Raw genomic sequence first — 24,985 nt, 5'->3', positions numbered from 1 at the left:
CTCGTGATGTTTTTTCAATTTATTTTTCGTCACTGCAATAATATATCTAAGTTGATAAAAATGTTCTTTAACAGCAGATTAAACCAATCTGCATACGATTTCATTGCTTATGTCATCGAATCTATAATATTTATGACAGTAAGAAAAACAGTTTTAACACGAATGTTATGATAGAAACAAAAACAACAAGTCCTAAGTATAACTTGCCGTTAAAATCGCCAACTATGTAATCAATTTAGGAACGATACCCTATTTAATAACAAATTTACGTTCTCCCAGAGGTTTAGAATTCGTGAAGCGAAATTGCGGTATTGTATTAAATAAATTGTTATTAATGACCGTAACGCTCCCTACTTGTTGTAATAATAGCTGTCTGTATTTTGTTAACAGATATATTTTATTTGCATAGTAGTAGCAGACAAAATTACAAACGCCTTAACTTACTATATAGTCTTAGATCATATAATATTATTACTAACAAATTGTACGCCATTAATAATTATTTGCTTTCTTTTATTTTTCTTTGGTACCTTTGTAAACTAATAAAACTTTACTTCAGAGACTAAATTGTAAATATAATAATATTTGATGTTTCTTACTATTATTTTGATATTTCGTTATCGAGTGACAATAAAACTCCATTATTAACCCTATAATGTCCGTCAGTCACGACCGGCTTTGTTATTTGACTCGTATCTTTTTTAAATCATATGTTGTCACGACACGTTCCACTACATTTTTCATCTATCTATCATTTAAATTTCACTCACAATTTAGGTTTCAAAATTATTATTTTTTATTAAAATGTAACTAATATTTGTCGCATTTACTATGCGTTTATAATTATTTTAACAACAGACTCGAGACGTTTCAATTACTTTGCAGTAACCGTGATCACGGGCAGTCGACATAAGAATTTCTTATATTAAAAGCGTAGTAAATCCGAAAAATATTAGTTTTATTTCAGTGAATACTCGCGAAAGTTCTAAGATCTCATTAATTTTTTATTAGTTTTTAATATTTGTTAACGATAGACCCCAAGCACGTTTGATTTATTGTTAACTCTGTGATTTATTTTGAAATGAAAAATGAATAACTTCAATATTACTTTACTTGGTATTCAACCATATCGTATAGTCAAGAATATTGAATTCAATATACGAGTCACATGATGTTGTATGCCATAACATCTTGGAGAGCAAACATTCAGCAAAAGGGTCGTTTGCTATATTCATACTGTTTTACGATTTTGCTAAAAATACAATAAACGTAGCCAAAAGATAACCTGGGAGCGATGTGAGAGTTGTTGAATTTTACGATTCTGCTAAGCCGCCTTAAAGTGGGGCTCTTGCTGAATTTTTTGATTTATTTATAGAACGCCGTAGGTAAAAGGGTAGTCCAAAAACAATAAACCCAGAGCTTATCGGTGACACTCGATAAAGTGCTGTCAACTGCGATGAGATTTTTACCGCTTTCAATGTTTATTTTTTTTGCTTAATATCTCTCTTTATAATATTTCAATTTCAACTTATAACTTATTAAATAAATAACGTTACTGAAAAACATTTATTTTTCAATACAGTTAATTAAATAATTTCAATTAAAGTTGAACTCATATTTTTCCTCTTATTTGATGGACGATACTTTTATCCATCAAATAAATATGTTAATCTTTTCATCCGCCAAAATAATAAACAATGTTAATTTGTGGTGATCAGAACTTTTACACTATTCTTGGCATTAGGAGATCTATGTTTGATGATACAGAACCCATTAAGCTCTTGACGCTTTTACTTCTAACACGTCATTGTGATGTTAATTTGGGGCAGTGGTATGAATATGAGGGTGGCTCTCCCAACAAGCACTTTTTACCTTGCAGCAAAATTAATTTGAATAATACCTCGGATACGTAAGAAAATCCGCCGAAATGTCTTTTATAAGAGTTTCCGGCATAAAAACTCCGAAGCGAGTGTGGAGAATATTATCATTCCAATTTTTAAGAATCCTTTAAGTACTTGTTTATGTTTAATAAAGTTATAAGGAGCTCGTTTTAAATTGAAATATACAGAAAAGTTTTTTTTCGTTCTATTTATCTTCTTGTATGTAATACAAGATAATGCTAATTAAAAAATTGCTCCTCTATTATAAAGTCTGCCAATTTTAAATTCCTTACTTATGACTGGAGTACAAAAACGAAATTGGCTTAAGTAATCTCCGTTTTATAGAATATGTGAAGTGCGAGGGACGACAGCCAATTCAAATACGGCTTGCACTCAAAACGAAACGCAGCCACGTAGCAGACGTACGTGTTCGTCATAGAAATTTATGGGGTAATTTTTAAATGTGCCTTTTCCATTGCAACGCTCACGTTATTCAGCCGTGTTCATACGTTAGGGCACTTAGAGAAATCCAAAGCCACTTTCAAACACATGTAAGCTCTTGCATTCGTCACTACCATCGTTCTTAAGCGGATTAACTAAAAGCCTGTGAATATATAATGATATTGAATATTGATTTAGTATTGGGTGATGTACGAAGTGCATGCTTACAATATGTTAGATTTGTATGATTTGATGATTTTACTGTTTACATCTACGGATGATTCTGATGAGCACAAATAAAAACTTTTCAATACTTTATTCTACGTCTCACTTGAATTCTCCATATGAATTGTCATAAAAATAACAATAAATGTAATAAAGGTGCCTACTGAAATATTGAAAAGTCGTAAAGCTATTTAATAACAAGTTTACGATCCATCAAATAGAGTAATATCAAATGTTGCCAAACTTGAAGGTGGTTTACCTAAATAAATAAAACCCTTCCGTAGATTTTGTTTACTGGAACTACTCGTAATAATAAACTATAGTTAAATGATATTAATATAAAAAAAAATAGTTTTTAAGACATTATAGGTATACACTGTTTATATATATATATATATATTTAATATAAACAAATGAAAATATTACAAATAATTAATTTTAAATAAATTAGTTTTTCGGTAATTGTATGTAAAAGTTACAGTTATTAGTTCTTCGGATTGTATCAATTCGTTCACAAGCGTAACAGTCCTCAATGTTGACATCCAGTACGGCTAACCGCTAAACGATGCAGCCTCCGCAGCTGGTGCTGACACACACCCACAATTGTTTGTTTACATATCCGTATGTATTATTTGTCGAATGTTACGTTTGTTGCTTTGCTTATACATGATACGATTATTTATTAATTGTTGTTTTATAATCAACAAAGTCAATGTAGCCATTGCAATAATAAGAAATTCAAGCAGTATGTGCTGTTTTTCTATTAAGTGATTATATCCATTTAGTAAATATAATTAATCAGGTTATCGAAACTATTTAATAGTCTTCATGGATCTGAGTCATGCATAAATAAACATTTAAAATAATTAAAATAGGGCGTATATTATATCGGTGTGGTAGAAGACTGTTATGTTAGTGTGGCAAAAGTCATAAAAATGAAAAAAAAAATTCAGGTACACAATGAAGACTTTCTCCGAACACCCTCCGAATACTACATAATGAAAGTCATACAACGTACTTCATTATGACATATAATGCTAGTGAAAGCCAATTAGGGAAACTGTCAACTTACAAGAAGACAAGAAAGCTTTAAGAACAGCCAATTAGTCATTCAACGTGTTAATTGGTATCTCATTTACTATAACTAAGTATTTAACAGCTAGTTTATATTGATACGTCATTAAGTTCAAAATGTAATTTAATCTATTAGCATTCCTGTGATATGTTTATTAGACGACCGCATTCCGTCTTTAAAACCACATTTGTTTTTTTCTTACGGAGAAATGTTGCAGGCTTATTATATTTAAATATAGATTAAATTGTAATTTGACAATTTTGAACTAAGGAATCTGAATTAAAATAAAGGTTTTGGTCAATGTTATTGAATTGCACTGCTTATTAGTAGGTTACCAAAAAAAACCGCGTGATCAGGGATTAACACCATCAGATATTCTTCAGTGTCACCATGATCGATTAATGGATGTGATTAAACTGAATCGAGTCTATCTGACCAGTCACTTTTATATTCCACACATCCCGTGATTCGAACACGCCGCAGATTGTCATCACGATACGCTAATAACAGCGGTCGAATACTCACAAATTAATCATGTGTCCGGTAATTTTGTCGGTTAACAGTGAAAATGTATATCCTGTTTTGGGTACCACATTTGTTTCTTGTTTTTCTGATGTAAATTGGGACGTGTGCATATTTCCCTAAAAGTATAATGTTGGCAAAGAAATATACTACATGAAATTCTTCAGCAAATTTATTTTTAAGGTGTAAATGAAAAGATTTAATCAGGGTGCACATTTTAAAAATTGACTGAGTATAAAACACGTACCTGAGCTTCATTTTGTAATGGATCTATCATGTGTTGCATTTTTAAATACGTCATTATTACTAATATCACAAAAAAAGAAAGAAGAATATTGATAAAACCGTTGATCTGTATTTGATCTTTTACTAATTGAAAAGTAATGTAAATCAGTTGGTACTTTAATCATCCACATTTCTGAAGGTGTTTTGAAATTTTAATTTATACTAACTTTCGCCTACATATTAGGTAATTTATAAAAAAAAATAATGTTATAAAATCAGTTTACTTTCCCTATTCCGAAAGTTAGAAGGAACATGTTTGATAAGTACACAAGATATTGATACAAAATATAAACTGCATTAAAGCACCTAACAGCCATAATAAAAGTCTATCAGCGTTTTATTTAATTACATTCAAATTCAAATAATCTTCCAGTGAAAACATTGATATCGACCATGCAGCTTAGTCCTAATAACCGTAATAAACATCAACAGTAACGAGCAATAGGCAGCGATTCGTGCTGATGTTACACTGTTTTTATACACGACCGGTACATGGGAAAGCTTTCTAATTGCCGGAACAATGCTGAACCGGTTATTTGCCGGCGGCATTGTTTTTGTCTGCCGGTTCATTTTACCCCACCTACCCCCGGGCGGGAGATTAATGGAATTTGAATACGCATAGCCTTTGTGCTCAGCTTTACGCGTAATTTAAGAGCACACCGTCCCAGTGAGTCGGCGTTTCGCCCTCAATCTTGAATCGCCCAGGTGCAAGAGCCCTCTTTGACTCTAGTGATAATCACATATTATCCACGTTGCCCGATTTCTCTCGGTTTTTATTTCGCCTCGTCACTGTTTATAGGCCGGCCGATATCATTTTTCATCTTAGCTTTTCTCTTCCATTGCAAAATAATACAGAAATAAACGCGATATTTTCCTAGAAAACAGGAGAGGTTTTCAAAATAGCTGTGTTTATATGTAAAAAATACATTGTCGTATATTTTCAATCGGCTCCCAATTGCTTCGTTCAATAAGCAGTGTGTGTGCCCAGAACACTATCAATCATCGTCCCATGCCTGCCTATACACATACATACCGACAAATAAAATATATTTGTTTTATTGCGGTGCTATTGATTTTGGAAGGAATAAATGATAGCCAGTGGAGATATTGATTTATATATAAACATTAAAAATACATTGCTAGTTTAGCAACCCCAAGATTTGTTATTTATTTTTTGTATGAAAATATATTATATAGAAAGTATAGACTAGAGTTTCCAAATAAATTTTTCATATGTATTTTTGCTCTAATTGTTATAAGATGCTGTGAGCAACCATCTTAAACACGGTAACAGTCGAGTTCGCTTATTGAAAGCAAGTCCATTAGCATAATTGAGTATCTTGTGTTCGGGACACTACACCACCGGATCGAAGACGTCTTTGACGCATTCAAGTAATGAGGGACTGAGTCGCGTCATCAACCCTAATGCATATTCACAATGCTAGTCTAATACATTCAACAGAATTCATCCGGGGCGATTAATTCAGACGGCCCATGTGAGATCGTTTTCCAGCCTTATGATTTTCTACCATAGAGAAGATAACAATAAATCACCTCATTACCCACTGATGGGTGACTGCTCTTTACGAAATACGCAGTTTTATTGAAGTTCCACCCGCGGAGTCGACATTCGTTGGATTGCGAAATTTTCATGAATGAATGTTTGAAATAGACATTGTTCATAAAAATTTTAAATTCCGTAAAACTTCAACTTAATGAACATAATGGTAAAGATTGTACCGTTTCATATGTGAGAACATAAAATAGAATGAAAAAATTAATGTTACAAATGGCACAAATCAAAATTGTGATGAAATTCAAATAAAAAAATAATAAAAGGTCGCAAATTAAATTACGTTTTCGTGATGCAAATGGACAGGGGTATTCAAACATCGTAATAAACAATGTGGCCAATTCATATTTTCAAAATCCTAAATACAATTAGAAGTCGGTATATTCACGAATTCTAACGGTTTGATGTTTGAATAACTTATTGCCATATTTACTTATATAATTAGGAACGCCGAATCTATGCTTAACATTTTTAGATATTATTAAGTCACTTTGAGATAATACGAATGTTATCAATTCATCGTGAATGTAGACTTCTACATTAACAGTATTTAAAAAACTAATATTATATTAAAATAAATTAAACATCCACATTTTCAACGAGGACGAATAAGTGGCAAAATGAAAATAATTATCAAACAATTATCATTTTAATAAGAATAGTGTTTGAGGTAATGTGATAAGATGCAAGAGAAATCTACGGCTGATAACGGTTATTTTTTACAATGAAAAGATACATATTATATGATTATACAATTTTAACTTAACAATATCATATATTTTTTTCCTTTCAAGGGGCTATATATAACCAGAAAAGGAAATTGGTCCAGCCCGAAATGAAACCGAATAAAGTATTAAGTAGAACGTATCGATACAAACCACGCGATGTTCGCATACGTTATATATCCCAATAATTCACTGTTATCAATAAATGAAAATTAAGAAATACGTTCTGACCGGCTGTAACTGACACATTCTCTGAAACAGATCGGTGTAAGCCTGTAAAGGGTCGGCAAACCACCAGACCCTGCATTGACAAACGATTCGGGCCACTTCATTAATTGCGGCCGACTTGTACGACTGCCTCTAAATAACTCACATACGACTGCTTTCAACCTATATCACTTTGTTTTTTATATAAATAAAATAATAATTCTCGATACTAAGACATTTTATTATTTTAGTTGAATGAGTAATGACTGCATAATGTTCTAATCTGGGCCATCGGATGTCAAATGCGCGATAACAAGAGTTTGAATAGGGAAAAAGCACCTGCGTTCCTACTCGCATCGGTCGTAACTAGAGTCGTTACGCATTTCGGCAACGGCCTAATTGATTCCTCGCCCTTTCGACCAGACGGGGCGTCGCATTATTGAGCACAGGTGCCCCTTTTCTCCAATTATTTGCCTCCTCGCGACTGACGATAATATCGCACCACCTCTGATTTAGGACAGTCGAAGGCCTTTCCATTTGTAATTGTATATCGGATATTCTTTTTGTGACGTGACTCTATTAGTAATAAAGATCAAACGCGGCGTTCCATAAAGGAAATGACTTAATTTTCAACGAGACGGAAACATCCATTCTCTCCGCTATTAAATATGTGTGGAAATCGAAGTGGTCTTTCGTGAGGTAAAATATGGAATGTCTTTAGTTAATTTGTATGCATACCGAACTCCAGTTAACTAATTTATCTAAAAGTATTTTTGATGGCAAACGTTAGTACCGTCTGAGGGCAGGGCCAAACTGAGACGTGTCTTCGCTCTTTCAATTACATTAAAAGCTTAATTAGTAATATTAACGAAGTGTCCCAGTTACAGTATGAAACTCTTTGGTAGTTGGTTTCAGTAAATTTTCTCTAGTGACGGAGTCTTCTGGTCAAAGTTGAGACTTCGACGAAATGTTGCTAGTAATTAGTCTAATGAAAGTAACCCTTCTTGCTAATGTTTTAAGATAAATAAATATTGTGGTAGAACTTTTATAGTAGAGAAATCTCAGCGGCATGCAGCATCGTTCTGGCCACGGTCCATTTAACCCACTCGGTTTGCGTACCGCAACACACACCAACTCAAGAAAGCGTTCACGTAAATCTTTTCTTCATATTGCACACACGATTACCCTTTTGCTTTATTCAAATTTTTTCCACTTTAGCATAAATTAAAATATATACTTCTATTATTATTAACTCGATATAAAATTTATATTAAAAACATTTCACTATATACTCTAATATATTTATTTGAACATAACTAAATGTTAATATTAAAGTAATCAATAATAATTTCATAATAAGCAAAAGGTAAAATATACTTCTACAGATTATTACTTCTTAGAACCTGTCAAGTCCATAACTTAACGATTTATAAGAACACAATATTGTAATATGCATGAAGCTTAAACTACTTTTAAACATTTAAGTACAACATTAAATACATTTTTGTTATTACCTTCTAAACTCATTTGATACCTCATTCATTGAAGGTGTAGAAGGAAATATTTTACCACACATTATTGCCTCCCAAAGCCGTCATTATTTTTATTAAGCAAAATTTGATTTACCATTGTGGCAATTTAAACATTTAATAAAAATCAGTTAACTTCTGCAACAGTTACAAATACCTTCAGATACGCTTAGGAACATATGTAGCTTAATAGTTAATAACTAGTACACTATGAAAATAGTTACTTATCTATGACGTATCTATACACTTATTGATAAGGTTTTGTTAGACTATAACATATTATTAAATACACAAAAATGGAAGATTTATAAAGAATTTAATTGCATTGAAATCAAATCATATTTTATTTTATTTACTTGTACGTATATAATGGAAATATATCCCTAACTTATTGACAAATTAACTAATGAAAAAACATAAAAGCATCATTTTTACTAGCCTTACCAACAATTTACTTAATGTAAGTAAGCTTTTTCTATACTACGTTTTATTCCTCTATTCTACGATAAGACATGTTTCGGCTAAAACTGTTACTGCAATTAAAGACTTTAAGACCTAGACAGCATGCTTCATAATTGTCCGTATGAAATGTAACTTGTTGCTCCTTGTGTTTACTAACATACGAGCCGTATGTAAGTCTTAGTTGTCTTTCACTTTACATCTCTTATTTTGGACATTATTAGTGTTTATATATACTTTTTACTACTATTTCCATTATTTTATTTTAATCTTGGATTTTTTCGAACAATACAATCAAAAAAGTGTCATCGAAAAGAGTTACGTCGTAATTTCATTAAATGTTTTTAAAAATCACATTCACCATATTGAAATTCAATAACAAAAAAAAATGCTCTCATAAGAGACTTGAGAGGCGAATGAGCGGTTCGGCTTTAATGCAATGAAGATTGTATTACAACGTTGAAATTTACCTTATTAATTTCATTAAAGCAAAATAATCACGTCGGTTGCCTTGGCTGATCCTTAAAATTATTAATAGGTATATTCTTTCTTGCCTTCAATATTTACAACGATAGAATATGAAATTTGTTAACAAAAATAATAATAATAACTTTAATCCAATAAAACTCTAAGTATATTTTAAATGCAATGGAAAATTTAGGCTCCATTAAAAGCTAGATAGTCATTTTTTTTATACAGAGACTTGATACAGAGATATAAATTTTCTTAGAAATATCACGGAGAAAACTTTTGAAGTCTGTTTATAATATGAACAATATCTTTTATGTTTATATTTAAATTGCCTCATTTTTATTGTGATCAGAAGAAAAAAACTAATAATTAACAATTAATAAAAATTCAATCCAAGCTATTTTAAAATTTTGTACTGTTCTTGTGAAACATGTTATCTGCAATAGTATTACTAAAACTTTAGAAATCTTATTTTTCTTCTTCAATAATACAAATAAGATCTAAGCTTGCATAAATAAAATTATGCATAAACGGCACTTTTGTAATTTCAGCCATTTGTATTAATAATCTTAAAATAATAAATGGTTTATTAAACGAATGGATTATGTTCTGTATCTGGGGCTTTCTGCTTGTCTCATAAATCTAATATTTAGAATATTATCTTGTTCCCTTGGCCAATGTTAATGTAATGAAAAAGACTTTCAGTTTTTTTGTCATGTTTGACCTTATAGTGTATTTTTGAGCAGCAAAATATTGTTATAAAATGGCAATTTCTTTTATTCTGAAAACACAAACAATGACTATTATACTGTGAAAAAGAACAACATTCAATTAAAAAAAATAAGAATTCGGAGTTTTTAAAATATGATAACCAAGTTAGTGGAATGGTTTTCTCGTGACTTTCAAATAAACCTAATTATTGGGACGCGTTAGTACGCACTCTTGATTGCGACTTACCTCTAACCTCGTGACATCCCACTTGTCTCGCAATCTGATCGAACTCCTAAATTATAGCATCTAACTTAGCGCTCTTTAAGCCAAAGATAACTTGCGAGAAGCGCTTCTAAGTAATGAGTACATGTGAGATCTTTGATTAGGTAGATGTAATTAATTATCTTTATCGTTGTATTCTACGTTATATTGCAAAATTAATTTTCTCGAACCACATATTTACAAATATTAAAATTATTCGTGAAAGAATCTACCTCATTATTGTAATGTAGTACGTAATTTGTCATACTATTGGTTAACTTTAGTTGTAAGCGAAAAAGGGCAAAGTTTTCCAATTACCTTTTCAACGCCCCATTCAGAAGAAATTCGGTGCTCTTTGAACAAGCGATTCTATGAAAATAAATCACCAAATAGGTGAGCGCAGGTATACTCAAGAGTAAATATTTGCGTATGTAAACTGAAATTATTCACGAAAAAAACTTTTAATGGCGTCCCCGGAGTTCCCGTCAAACATTTATCAACAAAAGAACGAACGTCCCGCAGGCGATAGAACTTGAAATGTATGGAAATTACCCAGTCACGAGCGGGAGAACAATTCACTAACGGCATAGGCAAATGTTTTTGTCGCAGCTTGTTTCGTCGTATTTAAAGTTCCATAAGCAGTAAGACATGGATTATGGCTCTACGCAAAGCAACTTGTTTAATATACCACCCGCTTGTAAATACTAAATGTTATATTTGACAGAATTATGAACGAACATGTGTCTTATATGTGTCAAATTTTAGTATGACGGTATTCATAGTAAAATTTTATTCACCTTAAAATATTATGTATATTAATTAATAAACTAACTCAGACTGTAAAGTAAATTCTAATCTTAAGATCTTCTATCTGTGACTGGAGAGTAAATATTAAATTATTAACAATTTATGAATAGAGTAAACGTAGCTGTGAAATTTTCTATCTATAGGATCTCGGTACGTAAAGAAGTAGATGGATGGAAGTTAATGTTTATATTGATATTATAACTGTTTAATTTTGAAAATTAACAGCGATGTTAAATAAAATAAATAAGTTTAGAATGAACACGATTCCATTTGCATTTCAATCAGAGTGATATAGCCGGTGGGAAGGAAAATCCACTTCGTCGCCTCACTTAAAGCTTTCAAATATTCCTATAACTTTTGACTCAACGGGAAAAAAAAGCCTATTTGAATTGGAAAGATCGAAGCGTATAAATTTAACGTTACAAAAGCGCGTCAAGATCGTCCAAAAACGCGTCAGGTACTTATTATTTCAACAGAGACAGTGTCTCATCTTCTCCCTTATTCTGTTTGTCTTTTCGATTGTTCCGGTGCATAGACTCCTCCATTACTCGGCACTGAAAGGAAAGTTTTGTATTCAATTTGGTATTATAATTCCTATTTGAAGTCACCACGCACCATTGCGCCGACATCTACTATGTAAATGGGTGCTTCCGGAACTTGGTCGCGTTCACACCAAGAACCTCAAATATTTTTGTCTACAAAACATCTACCGTTTTTAAACTTTCTCATAGACTTTCCTATAAGCCTAAACGTCACAACAGAGTTTGGATATATGAATCAATAATACTCAAAATATCCAGCTCCCGTATCCCATTTATTTATTCAAACAGTTGTAAGTTTCTCGGTTTGTGTAAATATTTCCTCGCACTCGTCTGACGTGAATTTTTATTCATCTGCACGCTGCCCCGGCAGGAGACAAGGCAACATTTCTGAGTTTCTCTTCAATTTAAAATGAAAACTTATCCCCGGGCTGCCATAAAGTCTGCATTTTCTATAGAAATCCACCCGGTTCATGCATTTGATCCTAACCGGTGTCCGAGATGAATCCACCTGGATTTAGAGAGCGTACATTGGCTGAACGCTGCCGGTGAGAGGGACTTGCATCTTATACCGGGACAGGTTTTATTTTACGAGATGTTTTCCACGACCGTTTCGCAGATACTAAAATAATAAGACTTTTACGTCGCCGCGTATTATGTAGCTTTTATGACCCTCCGAGCTCGACTGAAGCGCTGTGTTACGAGGGTTCTTGTGACGAAATAATTAACCCAGTATTATTCGTATTAGAGTCTGCTTCTATCTAACTTAACCTTCTATGCTCCGTGTTTTATTGCTGCAATTTTGTATTGTCATAGAATATTTATAACGTCATTTTGTTAAGATTTTCCCTTAGGGAAGTGGGAGAACGCAAGGTATATTATTCTATGAAATATTAATTCTTTGTTTACGGATATATCTTAAAATATTAATTTTATTTATAAATAACAGGACACTCATATAATTTTGAAGTGTAAACAGCTAAAATGACTGAATGTAAGGCTGAACGTCTATATTCAAGTAAGAGACAAGGGACCGATAACAGATTACCCGCAAACACGTTTTAAATTCATTTCCCAACCCGAGAGCCTATCGCTCCCAGATAAAATGTGGGGGACCTTCGGGGACCACCGGGGAACGGGGACATATTTACTTAGACCCCCGCCCGCGGCCACTTTCCCGTCCAGGTAACATACGAAGTGGCAAAATATTGGGACGAAGGCCTCTTACCTTTCCATTCGGATTTATAGTACTCGATCGCACTCTAGATATTATCACTTTCTATGCTCTGCACTCTTTGCAGTTAAACATTTATTACAGCCTAGTCTTAGAAATAATATAGTTTATGTAATATATATAACAACCGATATTTTCCTTCAGAAAATAATAACCTTATTATAGTGTTATTTGTAGTAATAATATTTCACATCATTAATAATGATGTTAGTCAGTCTACTTCAATGTAAGGATAGATATATGAAGCTCTGTTTTTGTATTCGGTAAAACCGGCCCAGCATTAACCACATAGCCCTTACGAACAACTTGCCCACTAAAGATAACTCCATTAACACGTCACGATGTTTTGACTCCAGCTATTTTGAAACAAGGCCCGAACACTTAATGTAATCCGGTCAAATGCTTTTGTGCAGCTTAAGAAAGTTTTTCACTTTTCACTATTTAATTATACTAATAGCATGTTTTGAAAGTGTAATTAGCTATATTTAAATTCATATTAGGATTTTGTGTCCACTACTAGATTGATATTTTTCCTAAAATACTTTACAAATAAAAATTTTATTAGACTGTTTCTTACATAATCACGCTTAATCTTACACTGAATTTTGAATATATAGTCAATGACAAAAAGAAGATTATAAGAACAGGATAGGATTAAAAATAAAAATAAACAATGAGAACGCTGGTAGTAGATTTATTAGGGCCAAGCTAAGATGAATTAATGGTTATAACGGCCATCAATGGAGTCAGTAATGATCGAAGAAGTCATCACTCCTTACTACATTAACAGAAACAAGAACTGATGATGATTTGTTAAATATAATTGATTGTTGATTGGTGGTTTAGATATCTTAGCATTTCACCCAAGACATGCAGCTTTCATTACGGTGTTTCCTTCATAAAGCAGACATGGACAAACATAAAATTCTACAGATATTTATTTTTATTTCCGGAGCCCATTTTTGTTTCCACTGCGATAAATGGTTGAATAAAACGTAGATATAATTTTTGCATTGGTCGATGTTTGGTATATTATTCATATTACATTATTATGTTGCAAAATTCATAACTTTTTTTGCATCAAATTTCAGCAATACTATAATATAGATATATTTTATTATTTAATAGTGTTGGTAGGATTACATTTCAGTAGTACTATTAATAAGTTCTTTAAATAATCCTAAACTTTCGGAATGGATGATTTCTTAAACATTAACAAAGATCTGAAATAAAAACGAAATTTGCATCTCAAATACTATGTTTTATACATTCGCGTATAGCACATTGTTTCCTTTGTAGAAAGACGTACCAGTTAAGGTGCCTATTCATAAAGTGAATATTTGATGTCGAATCCATTTTGTATTTTGAATAACCTGATTATTTAAGTGTTTTTATCGATTTCGTAAACTGAAAGTATAAATAAAATTAAATTATTATCAAATTTCCCATACACGAATTTGTAGCGCATTGTTTACTTATTTAAAATATTACAAATATCAAGACATATTACTAGTACATGCAGAATGTTGCTTAATAAAAATTCATCCTTCAAACGTAGTACTCAAATACAAATATTGACTTTAATTGTCATCATTTGTAGTTAAGAAATCCAGATCAACATTTTTATGATTAACTTTATACATTTAAACATCGTAAATATGAATATTCAACATAAAAATAGACACAATAATAATAATTTAATCAGGTGCATAAAACGGTGACCGGTTAGACTTTGAAGCTGCAAAGTACAATGAGACTAACATTTTGTATTCCTTTATGTTTTACGATCGGGAGTGGCACATATCACAAACATGCTACAAGTATTCCGTGTTTTATCTGTAACTACTGAAGCATACAATTTTAGGATGCTATATAACAAATCCGTGAATATATCTGAATAATACTCGACCTGCTCTTAACATTACATTGTTGGACTAGATTAAATAATTTTTATATTTATTATGATGTACATTTTGAAGGCTGATAAATTGAAGTGATCTTATATTTTGCTTAACTGATGCTTCACATGTCGATATACTGAATCGGAGACAAGGGCCTTGAAACAACAAGCGGAATCTTGACGTGTACCGAACTGAGCATAACATTCGGTAGGCAGAAAGAAAATATGAAAATGCGCAATATTGCCCAACGAAATTACGATCGCTTTGGATTCCATTCGTCCCATTGAGGGTTGAATTGTTACCTTCCTACATTGCTTTAAAGAATCTATTTGTTTTTTTTTCGCACCGCTTTAAGATATCGATTGTTTCCTTGCCAGATTGACAGTGATACTGTACGTGGGTTCAATCAGACTCCCCTATTTTGAACAATGGCTTCAGTTTTAATAATGTGTTTTCTTTTATTATTCATAACTTCATATAATATGGTCGGGTAACAAAGCTTCATTTTATTAAAATTGTCTTAATATTATGCTGAATATTTAAATAAAAATAGAGTAGTAACATTAAAGTAAGTTGTATAGGAAGTTTCGTTAGAATTGAATATAATTCACAAGACAAACGGCTTTTGAAAGTTTCACATTTTCTCATTAGGTTCAGAAGACTAAGTCTCATGTAAGTCATATCTAGTCTTACTTTGTAACATTAATAATTACGTATTCCGTTATACAATAAGAAGCAGTAATAGTTCGATTGTTAAAGCTTCTTAAAATTTACTGAGCCGATTCCCTACATAACTTGGAGACGAGAAGTATAAGTAACTAAGTACTTACCTTACTAGAGCCCGTAGTCAATCATAAAGGAATATTAAATGAGATCGTGTAATGTTTCACGTTGGATTAAACATAATAAAAGGGGCATAATAGCAGTAATTATACAAAACGTTTTATTTATTAATATGAAACCACAATACGCATTTGTATTTGTTACAAAAAATTTAGACTTTTGTTTCCGTAGCTACGGCTGGTCTGATGTTTAACAATAAATAGCGATCATTACCCGTTTCTTATAGTGACATTAAGCTTTATTGGATGCACTGAGCTAACTCAATCTCCCTCAAACAAAGCGCTTTCAGATTAATCGACAAAGTGTTATTAGATACTTACATTGCCTTAGCTATAGGAAATAAATACCGGGCTATGGTTCTATTATTGTTTACGCTTGAGTTTCTATTCACAGTAGTATCACGTTGAACAAAGTATTTGTATCTTTAAATTATATTTAAATATTTTCACAAAGCTACTTATGTTAATAAAATGCAAATTAGGGATATTTACTTCACTGTCATATTTATTAATTTTTCTCGTATAAGTGAATGCCGCCTCTAAACATAGACCTCGGATTCTCTATTAACCTTATGCTTTTATAACATAACTTTTCCATAATCCGGAAGTTTTAACCATTATAGTAAATAATAGTTGTGCAATGTATTATTGTTATATTTTTCAACCTTATCTTAGGGTAAATGCAAAATATCATTGAAGTTAATTGCTTAGGAACAAATAACAATTAGTTTCTAGTATCGCGATATCGGAAGAGTCAAGTTAGTTTAGGTATCTCAAAGCAATACAAGTTGAAATGGCATGCGACTTGCGTTCAAGCGGTAAACGTCTGATGTCTCTATTCATTACTAAAGTAACCCACCCAGCCCTGGCAACTTAGTTCACACAACTCACTGTTCCTACTTTCCCTATAAAGTAGAGTTGTGACAGCGACTAATGTCTCCTTATATTGTTCTGGGGCTAAGAAGTTTGCGTCTTTAGATGAGAATTGTTAACTTTTACGTAAGGTCTCTAGGCGATTTGTAGTAGCCTATCATTCAATGCTATACAAGATGTTTCTACAGAAACAACAAAACATGTAGCAGAAAATGTTTTCTACTAGAGTTATTAATGATCGGCTCTCTGGCATTCGGCTGGAGCAAAGAGTTTTCGTTAATCGATCTGAAGTATCGATTATGAAGTTTGAGTTGAAATCATCGGGTGCCGGTGGCCGCTTGACAAATACCCGTTATAAGCGTAGAACAAATTGGTGCAATTAATTACCGGCGAAGCTGGCAGCGCTGAGCCAACAAATATTATCAAGATCGTTAGTTTCGACATCTTACTCCGGGATGATATTAGAAGTGGGAGATGAATGTGCGGTGCATGACGTGATAGGACCTATAGCAGCCTTAATGTACCTCATCTAATTTGATTGCAAGCTCAGTTATGACGTCACTTATATGTGAATTGCGTTATACTTGGTTTTGTCATTGTTCCATTTGCATATTCGTCTTTAATCTGTATTTAATACAATAATTATGGTTTACCACATTAATATAACATATTTTGGCTGTGATATAAAAAAAAATATATAATTCTTAATATAAATAATAAAAGTAGGGTGCAATATTTTTAATTTATACCATTAATCCTGTTTATTAAGTAACAATAACAAATTCATGATATTTAATTCAAACATAACACAACGCGTCTTAATCAAATGTATATTGTATCATATAAAAACTTTTAAGTGTGTTTTCAACGGTGGTTATTAAATTAAATCATAATTTATATACGTCACGTTAAATCATAGAGAAAAGTCGTGAAAGAAAGATAAAAGTATATATTATTAGCCTTTAACGACTATGCTTATGAACCAAACGGCACCATATTGTATTCCTTTTATTATACGTTTATTCTTCTGCAAGAACAATGACGTCATAAAGGCAAAGTGATTTTTCACTTTTATCATAGAGGTTCTATAGCTGCGTTCCCCGAGGCAACAAAGTACGATGTCTTCCTGAATATCTGCAATATTATTAGATATTTTTCTACTTAAGAAATGTTTATGTCTAAGGCGGTATTTAATAATATTCTCGCATAAAATGGGTTATAAGTGATTACCTATCAAGGAAACACTAAGAAACAAAAGAAGTTTAAATAAAAGCCGTTTAATTAACTGATGGTCTCGGAACTCGGGGTAACAATATTGGGATTTAATGTTTTGTTCTAAAATACGTATTCCATTGGTATTTAAGCATTATTTTGCGTGTTATTATTACAAGGTCAAAACCTTTGAATATATCGCTAACCCTCATTAATAAAATAAGATACAGCGTACTGTATCAGGTGTATTTCTGTTAAAAAAAATAAAGAATAATTCATTTTTAATAACACTAGTGTAGGTAAACTTTAAGAGTATGATAATTCGGAAACGGAATCGATTAACGCTTTGAATAGATTTAGTGCCGCATAAATATTTCATGTGACATCGATAGTTGGTTATCGGTAGTGTTTACAGCCTTCATAAAAATGGCGTCGAGAGCAATGTTTTTATTGTTATTTTATTATCGTTATCAATTGCTACCTTTCGTCCTTTATAGACAAAAAAAACTACCAAAAAAAGCTTTTGTTCAAAACTAAATCAGAATGATAATTGCAAATAAATAGTTCAACAATAATTCTTCTAATAAGCCTTAATTGTCTTCTAAGAAGTCATTGGATTTAAAATCCTAATTAGATCACCCCAAGTTATTAAGTATTGATTAAAAGTTAGTTTGCGGATTGCGGACCAAAAAGCGTTGAAATTATACCTAAAATAATATTGACTCAAGCAATCTGTAAAATAAGGTTCCCCTACTGAAATACAATAAAATCTTTGCGACCCATCTTTGAGTATTTTCGCGGAACATTTTAATATCACTAATAGATTATACGTATTGATTCTTTACAATGGACTCTGATACTCTTGTTAGATAAAGTACTTATATAACTGTCTTTCTTTATATTAAAAAAAAAATATAGCATATTTCGTATAAAGATTCTAAATAACTTAGTTTTAATTATTACGTAATAATGGTCTGAAAGAGTATGAGAAAGAATTTTAATAATTATCATTACATTTCGAAACACTCATATATAAATTAATCAGTATATGGAGATATTATTCATAATATGAAGAATTAATAGACCAATTAAAATTATTACTTTTTAAATAACAATAAGAAATAAAGCCTGTTAAAGTTCTTGCGACTAACCCTTAACTCTCTCGTTCATTATTACAGCTACGAAAATTGAGACTGAGTTTTTATTAGTTTCAAACTAGTAAAACATAGTTGTATTACAGAATTCTACTCTACAGTTAGCTAAGACTGTCAAACGATGCAGACTAAAGCAATAAACCTTATTTATGTTTATAATGGCAAAAATGTAATTTCAACTGACCATTATCACAGCTATTTTGTAATAAAAAACCAATAAACAGTTGTATATTTCCCGTCAGAAAAGAAACCCGAGCCAAGTCGCCCGCTCTGAGTAAACCTCACCTCACCTTTTATATATATTTTATTTCTCATAATATTCTGATACCAAGGGTTCTTGTATCACATTTATTCAAAAGACATATTGGAGTAACGTTTCAGTATGTTTTCATCGAGTGAATATACCGAATTTTCTTTGGCAAGTAAAACCATTATTGCCGGCATGTAATACATTTTTTCTATTTTAATCTTATACATTATACATACATATATTGTTGTTATTTATGTTTCCTTTGTCCGCGATGTCTCTTAAGCTGTAAAAAATATATGCCTTAAAAGAATGTACTATCCGGCGTGCACATAATTGTTATTAAAATATTTAAAAGTATGATTACTTTGAAGATTTTTGAATTTTATTACCTATGAATTATAGATACTTTACTTGGCCAGTTTTGTTATTTCTACATATTGTGATATGAATAATCTGTTTATATTTTTTTCATTTTCCATCAGCTAAAAAAACACATTTTAAGTCGAAACTGTTCCGATTACATTTCCTATTTTCAGTGAAGAAATATTAAGTTTATTCTATTTTACTGTCTCTATAAAATTACTGCAAGTAATAAGATACAAAGTTGAGTTTTACCTTTGTCTAAAAGAAACAGTTCTTCAAATCTCCTACAAAAGAAATATATTAATCTGTTTAATAAAGACGCTGTTCGTTGTGATTCGAATGTTGACATCATAAATTCAGTTAAAAGGGCAGAAATCGCAAATATTTATACATGATATATTCATACACAAAAAAGTCACTTTCATACTAAGAGAGTTACAATCAAATAAAAATGTGATTTTACTACCAATAGAACGACTACTTAGCGATCTCAGCAACACGTGGTACGCGAAAAAACTATAAATAAACAAAATGTGCTCTGTGAGCAATTTTGTCTGTTTCGTATTGTGAAAAAGCATTAGGAATGACGTGTGGGCTTTATTAAGTGTCTCATGTGACTGATGTCCCAGTGTCGGCAGGTGCGAGCGAGTGATATCCAGCCGCATACAGATTAGCTGAACGAACAGCAACATGCTGACGGGGCATTGTTAACGCTAAATGTGACTGAAACGGCCACTATGGAATTTTGGGTCTTCTTCGGCAACGATCGGGTTATTCAGTGACAGTACTTCTATTTGTTTCTTTATTTAACCTTACCAATAAAGGTTTTTTATTATCTTTGTATAAACCTGCTAGTTTCAAATTGCAATCAGACATAAATCCTAGCATTGACAATTTCATAACCTGAAACCGACATCACTTGGACGATGACAATTTTATTCTCATTTTAAATCCGCAGTTCGTGACTCGTCTACCAACATTTATTTGTACATTTGCTTTATTACGTGGGGTGATTTATGCTCCGGCCCGGTGCGTTTAACTGCTGAGCCCTGTCATTTCCTCGTCTTAAATTGAGATTGATCCGATGATGGGGTGGTTGACAGCATTCGCGTGATGTTAATTTTTGTTTAGTTTTCTTCATAATCTAAGTTAGCTGTGTATACAAGCAATACCCTATATTATGACTCGACATATACAAAGACACGCAAATGCAGGCTATGAAAATATATGAAAATTATACAATTACCAATTAAAGTATAGTATCAGGTGCCTTGATGATTTAATTATTTTTAAATATGGAAGACAGCATATAAAACTTTTTTTTTTTGTTACAGAGAGGCTCAGACGAGCTTCTTTCGCAGAGTGGCGTCACCGTCATGGCGCCCGCCGCTCCACACCATGCTGACAATAATAACCAAGATTCCGCCGCTAAAAAGGTATACCATACAGTATATAATTCAATATTATGTTAGGTGACTAGTGTACGTGTATGTAATATATTTATAGGATAAGACTTCCATTGAGACTTGACGTTATTCAACTGCGAAAAGATATTCTGAATATGTAAGCCGGAAAAATCATTTCTAGTAGGTCTGTAATACCTTCTTTTAGTACAATATTGCAATAAAAAAGTTAATCCAGCTGAAGCATGCCGTTATTGAAAATAAATACATAAACCAACGTGAATCAATATAAAGTATGGATATAAAGTAAAAGGCGCTCGTGAAAGGCTAGCAGGCCATAATGGGACATCCGTAAAGGCCTTAAGGGCAGAATTTTTAATATTCTCTACCCGAAATGTAGATACTGGATTTCTAACTCTGAATTGAAATTGAATTGATTTTAGGAAAACCGTCCCTTATTGATTTTATTCTTTTATTGGTATGTCCCCATTTCTATAATCAGTTTAGTGATATCTATTCCAAGTATTGACGAACCTTACAATATAAAGTAAAATAAAAAATAATCTATTTACATAAGTTTTAACGAAAACACAAAAAATCCTTGAAATGTTTTATTTTTAACCCTTTACCAATACATGTATGAAGTTAGTTGTTATAGTGTTAGCTAGTTTTTAACCTCAAACAAAAAAAGAGTGGTGTTATAAATTCGACGTAGATATCTGTGTGTGTGTGTCTGACCGTCTATCTTTAGCATTATAGCTCTCAAACGAATAGTCCGGTTTTTTCATTTGAAAGTCAATTGCCTGGCAGTGATTCTTAGATATGATGGGTAATAATATTGGACCAGCAGATTAAGCGCATCATCTCTTTTTCAAAATGGTGTAAAATATTTTTGGCCTATAATTTCTCGATTAAGTGTCTCATGCATGCCACTATAATCGTCAAATCACAATTAATTTGACAAGGTTTTTTAAAATATCGTAAAATTTACAAATATTAAAGTACTAAATAAAACAAAGATAAACGTAATCGACAATTTTGTTTCAAGGTTCAGTTAAAGATCATCCAGACAGACTTTATATTTCGTCTAAATTTTAGCTGAAACGTAATAACCTAATAAAAATAAACATTTGTTTTTCCGGTTTTCCATTGCATAGCTTTTTCGAAGTATATTTACATAAACTGTACGCACGCGGCTAGTAAATGTACACTTTGTTTGCCACTGAAAAAACAACACAAGTTTTTGTCCCACTTTGATCAATAAATTCTTTGTGTAAAAAATTTAGATCCAAAACTAAATTACTCAACAAAAACATTTTGCACTTATTTCTGATACACCTATCAATTTATTGTGCAGTAGTGTCATGATTGTATCTTTTATTATACGTTTATTAATTATTTGTATATTTTATTCTAAATTGAAATTTATAAAGCATAGTTTTTAAAATATAATAATTGTGTGAAGTTAATTTTGAAATGTTTATAAATGACACTTTGGCTTCCAGTAATAAAATTTGTTAACCTTAAATTTCCTGAAAAGTAATTTCACGGTAATGGAAAAAAATAAAGAAAACAATATTCACAAAAATAATTATTCATTTAGGCTAAGAAGTCTTGAGAGGATGACAAGGGGACATTACTAATGTATAAGTATTCCGCTCGGGCCATTGTTGTGTTATTGTAAACGGAAAATTGTGAAAATATTTCGCCGCTTGAACTATTTATGTCAGGCTCTTTTATAACAGCTGACATAATGACCGGTGACATGGGAAATAAACTGCCTACGGGAGAAGAAAAATTTCTCGCCGGTGAAACATTTAGGTGTATAAATAACACCGTGTTAAAGATTTATTTGCAACGTTGGGGACATGAAAACAAACACTGTTTAGAGTTTTTTTTTTAATAAATGATACACAACTTAATACTTAATTTATACTTAAGAACACAACGTTTCTTATATAAATAATTCACATACTAGTAAAACAAATAATGCTGTTGGTTAGTTTTGTCCAGTTACTCTTACTTATCGCGCTCAGGAAAGCCTTGCTCAGTAATCTTAATTTCATTGTGATCTCGTTACGCCAGCCCTAATTCATAATTAAATAGAGACGTGTCTCCTGGTCACTTATTTACTTGCTTTTTTTTTGGCGTTGCGATTTCGCCCACTTTGTTTTTCATTGCAAAATTTTGACAGCTTTTATTGCCACACTTTCTTCTTTATCACACTGAATATTTATTTAGAATCCTCAGCAGATACCCCGTTTTAAAGAGTATTTTTCATGTTGCTCTTTTGTGTTACTGGAAAATACATCTTCTTCCGTCAATGCTTACACATATTGTATATTATTCATGAATAGGATGAAATACTCGAAAGTCTTTTAATATTAAATGATTAATAATGAAGTAATTAATAGTCTGTTTAAAAAGACTAACCTTGCTTAATACCTACTTCTTCACTGTTAAAAGAAGTAATTAATTATTTCCAGTATTTTTATTCTATTTCTTTGACGTTACGCCGTGAAAACTGTGAAAACTCAGTGGGGAGGAGATCAATCAAATCAGAGAATGCTGCCAAATGACTACTTAACCAATTTAGACTTGTCACATAAAATTTTATGCATCTTTCACCCACTTTGGTTGCTTTACTTTATTAAAATATATTTCATATTAAATTTAAGATAATAAAATAAGTTTTTTATAACAATGTTATACTTCATATACCTGTACGGAAACTTATTATTTCACACGTATTCGTTAATTATAAATGGAAACACATTAATTAATAATTACTTTTTGACAAGTTAAAAGCTATATAGTCTTAAGTAATTATACATATATTAAGGTTAAAATTTCATATTTAATAAACATAGAGTTTAATTAATTTTACTTTTTATATGTGGAAATGAAATACGTAAATAAATTCCGTATATAAATTAAAGATCTCAACTATTTATGTTTAGAAAAATAGAACGTAAAGCATTTCCTTATGATCAGTTTTAATATTTAAGTGCCTTAACTTCATAACTTAAGGTTTATATTTACTCAGCTCTGGACTACATCCCCAGTATTTTGGCTACGTGCATTCCTAGCTATTTAAAATTTTTAATATAAATAATTCCTTAGCATAGTATGATATTCATGATATAATTATTTCATTTTTCACTTTACTAGCTAGAAGAGACATTTATAGTCCTGTCCCCAAAGAAATATTTCCTCTTATTAATTAATATAGCGCATAAAGAGCCTTTTGAATTTCTTTTCGCATTATGTGAACCAAGAGCAAATTATTAATTATGAGAAAATGCCTTTTTTACCTTTATGTAACCTATTTATTTTCTCTTATTCCATTCAAATACACATATTATGTTTTGTTATAATTAATATAAAGCCAATAGTTGTTCTGAATTTTATCTTAAAGGTAAATAACTAATAATACAAATGTTGCTAAAACTGAAAAGTTTGAAACTGTCCGCGGATCTTGAATTTATTACAACTTAAAAGTTGGTGGACATTTACAAACTAAATAATCTCAAGGCTGCCAATTAAAAGTTTTAAGGGTGAAGTTATTTGATATTCTGATTTTAATAATCATGAAATGAACCGGTATGTTTGTGCAATACCTGCTTCATGCGGTAATAAAATTAACAGCGCATGTTTGTTGATTACTTATAATAAATTTGAAATACAAAAATTTGAGAAATACTTACAAAAGTTAAGGACATAAATGGTCAAATACGGACTCGAGATTCAACCTCTAAAAATATGCCGTTCCTAATAGGTAAGGAAAATATACTCTATGCCTTGAAAAATCTAGTATGTAGGTTAATGTACTTTATGACTTGAAAATAAGAAAAAATACGAAATTTAATGAAAGCGAATCCAACCGTGGATAAGCAATACCATTTTTCATACAATTAGTAGATTTTGGTAATTATTTAGGAATGAATTGGTTATTATTTATGAATCTATAAAATTGAAATAAGTTTTTTTTCTTGTATATATAAAATTTACGAGTAACATGTTACAAAATTCTGAAAGCTATC

The 24,985-nt window shown here is 31.4% G+C and overlaps 1 protein-coding gene across 9 annotated transcripts in view; it reads left to right on the top strand.

Moving 5' to 3' along the window:
* The window catches only part of LOC116765674 (polypyrimidine tract-binding protein 2), a 244,960-nt gene that overhangs the window by 185,721 nt on the left and 34,254 nt on the right, over positions 1-24,985 (top strand). For all 9 annotated transcript variants that reach the window (XM_032655245.2, XM_032655243.2, XM_061521837.1 and 6 more), the window contains one exon: positions 20,874-20,975. In XM_032655245.2, the coding sequence (XP_032511136.1) occupies positions 20,874-20,975 (102 nt within the window). The remainder of the gene's footprint in view (positions 1-20,873; positions 20,976-24,985) is intronic.

This window comes from Danaus plexippus, chromosome 11, assembly GCF_018135715.1.
Source record: "Danaus plexippus chromosome 11, MEX_DaPlex, whole genome shotgun sequence".
NCBI classification, from domain to species: domain Eukaryota; kingdom Metazoa; phylum Arthropoda; class Insecta; order Lepidoptera; family Nymphalidae; genus Danaus; species Danaus plexippus.
Note: the sequence above shows the minus strand (reverse complement) of the source record. Positions and strands in the feature narration are given on the sequence as shown.